Source organism: Mesoplodon bidens (genome assembly GCF_964165515.1).
Source record: "Mesoplodon bidens genome assembly, chromosome: 15".
Taxonomy (NCBI): domain Eukaryota; kingdom Metazoa; phylum Chordata; class Mammalia; order Artiodactyla; family Ziphiidae; genus Mesoplodon; species Mesoplodon bidens.
Window position 1 is genome coordinate 44,659,066 of NC_138171.1, and position 5,170 is coordinate 44,664,235.

General features: G+C 52.8%; 1 protein-coding gene across 1 annotated transcript; it reads right to left on the reverse strand.

The window, feature by feature from the left end:
* Positions 1-2,430, reverse strand: LOC308628864 (transmembrane protein C16orf54). The gene is made up of 2 exons (XM_081256221.1): positions 2,361-2,430; positions 1-1,730 (listed from the first exon to the last, which is right to left on the reverse strand). The coding sequence occupies exon 2, from the start codon at positions 1,728-1,730 to the stop codon at positions 1,056-1,058; it is 675 nt and encodes a 224-aa protein (XP_081112347.1). The 5' UTR covers positions 2,361-2,430; the 3' UTR covers positions 1-1,055.
* Between the last annotated feature and the right edge of the window lie 2,740 nt (positions 2,431-5,170).

Sequence of the window (5,170 nt, forward strand, 5' to 3'; positions counted from 1 at the left end):
TTCCTTGTAAAATGAATTTATTAAGCAAATAGTAAACCAATTTAAAGAAAAATATAAAGTACAGGTGGTAACTGACATGGCAAAATCCTAACGTTCAGGACTGAGGTTCGAGAAGTCAGAGCCCAGGGAATGGAAACTCCTTCGCCTCCCCCCAACACCTGGCTCTGCGCCCAGAGGGGAGGTCAGCTGATACAGATATAGGGGCTCCATTTTTGCGGGGTGGAGCCTCATAAGTAAGCCTGTCTTGGGGCAACTCTGTCTCTCTGGACAGTGCACTCCAAGAAGCTGGGAGGGAAGACGGCCAGGGGCCACGTTCTGGGAGAATGTTCCTTTCCACACTGGATCAAACTCAGATCTCCTTGGCTTGGGCTTCCCTCACCGTGGAAGGGTAAGATCCAGAGGGCTGAGATGCGGCGGTCTCAAGAGGACATGCTGCCCGCTGGCCTTTTGCGACTCTGGGTCCCAGGTGCAGGCAAGAGATGGCCTCTTGTTGCGAGGTGGGGGTCAAAGCCACAGTTTATATGTAATAAGATGCTCTTTTGCCTGATCTTGACCTCTCTGTATGTGTTTTTCTGGAGGGATGATGTGGCTCTGGGAAGCTGAATTCCTGTCATCTCCTGCTAGCACGGCTGACACTTGTCATCACCACACTCTGTTCTTCAGCATCCTTGGGACCCTCACTCCAATGTCAGCATCTTAGGTACACACTGAAGGAGGGTGGAAGCCGCTGCGTTGATGCTCTTTCCTGTCTTCTGGTACCTTGAGTTCTTAATCTGGAATGTGATCTTGGCAGTTTCTGGCCCAGAGTTGGCCCCAACTCCAGTTCTCTAAGCCACCGCCCTGGGCAGCTAAGAAAAGGCACCTCTGAGCTTGCCCCACAGCGCAGGCTCTGTCCACACCCAGGTTGCCCAGGCCCAGATCCAGGGGAGCCGAAATCCAGAAGTAAAAGGCCTGGGAGGGGCATTCTTTCCCGGGGCCTCAGGGTCTTAGGATCCCTCTGAGGTTGGGCCTCCCCCAGGGGTCTCTGGGAGGCCAGTCCTCCAGGCCCTGGGGATTCAGAAACTCACGCTGGTCCGGGCTTCACGCCTCCAGAAAGCTGAGATCTGCTCCAGGGTGACCCGAGGCTGGAGGCCCCACTCAGGATCAGGGCTTCCTGGACGCAGCCTCCGGGCCTGGGGGCTCCCTGGATATGCACTGGCCTCTGGCCTCTGTTCAGGCTCAGCCCAGCTCACCAGGCCTGGGGTGTGGGGCCTCTCCTCCCAGACCTGGGGCCTCCAGAAGGTGCTACGGGTTGAGGCATTTGGTGGGGTCTGGGGGACCAAGGAGCTGGGAGGGGAGTATGGGGCTGAAGGGGCAGGTGGGGCTGTCACTCGTGCCTCCAAGGCACCCCCCTGGGTGGGCGGGTCTGGGGCCCGGTCCATCAGCAGGGGGACCGCGGAGCCGTACCAATCCTCGGAGCGCTCTCGGGGGGTGCCCGTGGGCTCAATCCACAGCTCTCCTCCCGGGCGCCAGACCAGGGTGGGTGCGCAGATGCTGGGGTCTGGGCGGAGGGAGCGGCGGAACAGGCGTTCGGCCAACACGGCTGTGGTCAGGAGGAAGACAGCAGCCAGGGCGGCCAGGGCCAGCATGATGGGGACACAGGGCCCGCAGGGCAGCGGGGGCCATGAGGAAGCCTCTGATGCAGGGGGCCCCTCCATGTGCCCAGAGGGCTGCTCTGGGGTCGGAGGCATCTGGAGAGACGGGGTCAGGAGAGGAAGCACATGAGACAGGGTTGGCATGATCAGGAGAGAGAGGGGCCAGGGGAGCAGGGCTCAGCAACATTTGGCTGGAGAAACAGACCCAGGCAGACAGAGGAGCCTGGAGGACCCAGAAACGGCGGGAAGGAGCCAGATGGCCAGAGAGATGGGGCCCACCTCAGTCTGCAGCCAGGACCTCCTGTTCAGAATCCCCAGGCCCTTTCTGGAAGCTGCATTTTCCTCCCAGACTCCAGGGTGCCTCAGACAAAACTGAACTCAAACTCAAAGAACCCAAGGACTTCTTTCCTCCTGTCTCAGCCCGCTCATGTCTTGCTTGGAAGAAGTGCTGGGTGAGGAAATGAAAGCCTCCGTCCCAGCTCTGCCCCTGCGTGTGGGCCCCGCTCCCGGCCACCTCCGCGGCGCCCTGAGTGCTCCTTTGCCCTCACAACTCTCCTTGGAGTTGGTCTTGTTCTCTGCAGTCTCCCCTGAGTTTGCTGTTGTGCCAGGTCTCAGGTGCCACCTCTGCACCTGTCCCCGCCTCTCTGGCTTTGCCCAGTCTCTGCCTGACTCTGGCTGTCCCCCAGGTCCCCCACCTGCAGGGGCCTCCTGCATTCCTCACCTCACCTCAGTCAGTCTCTGGGCTCCTGGCTCGCCCTCAGAGCCGCTCTTCCCTGTGCGAGCCAAGGGTGCAGGGCAGCTGCCTCAGATGAGGGCGGAAGGGAGGGCACCACCTGTTGCTGGGCAACTGTGCCCTGGATCTCCCAGCCCCCGCAGAGTGTTTCCAAGGCAACCTGGGGGGATGTGGTCACTGCGGTGGGGAGGCGTTTCCTGGTGAGAGGTGGGGCCGGAATGGGCAGTGGTTCTGTTGAACTCAGTGTCACCCCACAGTCAGGCCCCAGGCCCCAGAACAATTACCTGGAAGCCAAGAGAGAGAGACAGAGCCCATCCAGACCACCAAGGTGGCTTGCTCTACCTGCTCGCAGGTGGCTGCTGTGTCCCTGCCCTGCCCACTGGGCCCCGCCAAACCCACTCCTGCTATCTGTCCCCACACACCTTCCTGCTTGCCCACCTTCTCCATGCATTTCACAAACATATATCTTCTTGTCCTCAGACCATTTAGCCCCAATTTTGGTTGGAAACTATCTGTGAGGTGAGGCTCAGGTAGCAAAAATGTCAGGCCTCTGGGAAGGATCCAGGCTAAAAAATATGCTGAGGCCTCTCTCCAAGACCACGAACATTTGTCATCTCGGCTCCTTTCTCCTGGTGCTTAGTGTTGAGGAGAGCATCACCAGCTCCTGGACTGGGAGCCTTTCAGAGACTGTCTAGAATCGACTCACTCACTGACAGATGGCAGGTAAGCCCTAAATAAGGGAGGTGTTGTGTTCTAAGTCACACACCTCACGTATATAGGAGGATGGGGGGAGCATAGATATAAATTCCTTCTCTGGCAAACAACGTGTACACAACAGAACTCTTCCTACGTATTCAGATTTTGTTTTGCAAAATGACAGCCATTTAATGTGAAAGGCTACAAAAAATATGTTGAAATGTTAGTGTCTTACCAAAGAAGGTCACAAAGGCAGCCTGACTCAGATTGCTCTGTCCTTGTGGTTTGGAGGGAAGGGCCAGAAGGAGTACAAAGTGTGGCAGGGGTAGGAGTAGGTGGAAAGGAGAGTCCCAAGGCTCTGGCCTTAATATGCATCACCCACCGAGATTAGAATTTGATGAGATTATAAGCCTTAAAATAAAACCCGAGCTTAATACCACTGAACTGGATATGTACGAGTGGTTAAGATGGTAATTTTTGTGTGATATGTATTCATGACAATAAAAAGTTTTCTTTTTAAAAGAAATTCCAAATAAATAAAACCTGAAAATTGTTATGTATGTTCTCTTGTAATTAGTCTTTCTTTAAAAAAAACTAAAGCTCTAGAACAGTAAACATTATTCAAAACCACAGGGCTGGGCTTCCCAGGTGGCGCAGTGGTTGAGAGTCCACCTGCCGATGCAGGGGGCACAGGTTCGTGCCCCGGTCCCGGAAGATCCCACATGCCGCGGAGTGGCTGGGCCTGTGAGCCATGGCCGCTGAGCCTGCGCGTCCTGAGCCTGTGCTCCACAACGGGAGAGGCCACAACAATGAGAGGCCCGTGTACCGCAAAAAAAAAAAAAAAAAAAAAAAAAACCCCACAGGGCTTCCCTGGTGGCACAGTGGTAAGAATCCACCTGCCAATGCAGGGGACACAGGTTCCAGCCCTGGTCCGGGAAGATCCCACATGCCGCGGAGCAACGATGCCCGTGCACCACAACTACTGAGCCTGCGCTCTAGAGCCCGTGTGCTACAACTACTGAGCCCGCGTTCCACAGCTACTGAGCCTGCGCACCTAGAGCCTGTGCTCCGCAACAAGAGAAGCCACCGCAATGACAAAGAGAAGCCCCCGCTTGCCACAACTAGAGGAAGCCTGTGCATAGCAACAAAGACCCAATGCAGCCAAAAATAAGTAAATTAAATAAACTAAAAAAAACCCACCAAAAACAAACAAACCAGAAAGACCAGGTATGATTTGTTGTTGTTGTTGTTCCTAAGGTATCGAACTGGCTGTTTTGATTCTTAACTGTTTTTCATCACTTACAAAAAGGCTTAAAAATTTTTAACTGGTTCCTCAAGAAATTAAACATAGAATTACCATATGTCCAGCAATTATATGTCTACATATGTGCAAAAGAATTGAAAGCAGAGACACAAACAGATATTTTCACACTAATGTTTATAGCAGAGTTATTCACAAAAGCCAAAAGGTGGAAACAACTCAAATGAACTCAAACGTCCATTGATGGATGAATGGATAAACAAAATGTTTATATTATATATAAAATATTGTTTATATCATAATTATTCAGGCCTAAAAAGGAAGGAACTTCTGAAACATGCTACAACATGGATGAACCTTGAAAACGTTATGTCAAGTGAAATAAGCCAGACACAAAAGGACAAATACTGTAGGATTCCACTCATATGAGGTCCCTGGAGTGGTCAGGCTCCGAGAAACAGAAAGTAGAATGGTGGTTTCCAGGAGCTGGGGGGAGGGGAATGGGGAGTTCGTGTTTAATGGGTCTAGAATTTCAGTTTGAGGACTTCCCTGGCGGCCCAGAAGTTAAGGCTCCTCACTCCCAATGCATGGGGCACGGGTTCAATCCCCGGTCAGGGAACTAAGATTCTGCATGCCACATGGTGCCGCCAAAAAAAATATATATATATATATATATATATATATATAGAATTTCAGTTTGAGGAGATGAAAAAGTTCTGGAGATGGAGGATGGTGATAGTTGCACAACAATGTGAATGCACTTAATGCTACTGCACTGTACACTTAAAAATTGTTAAAATGGGGGACTCCCTGGGGGTCCAGTGGTTAGGACTCAGTGCTTCCACT

What these genes read in the sequence shown, in the direction of transcription:
- LOC308628864 (XM_081256221.1), bottom strand. Translation starts at nt 1,730, where the DNA reads ATGCCTCCGACCCCAGAGCAGCCCTCTGGGCACATGGAGGGGCCCCCT.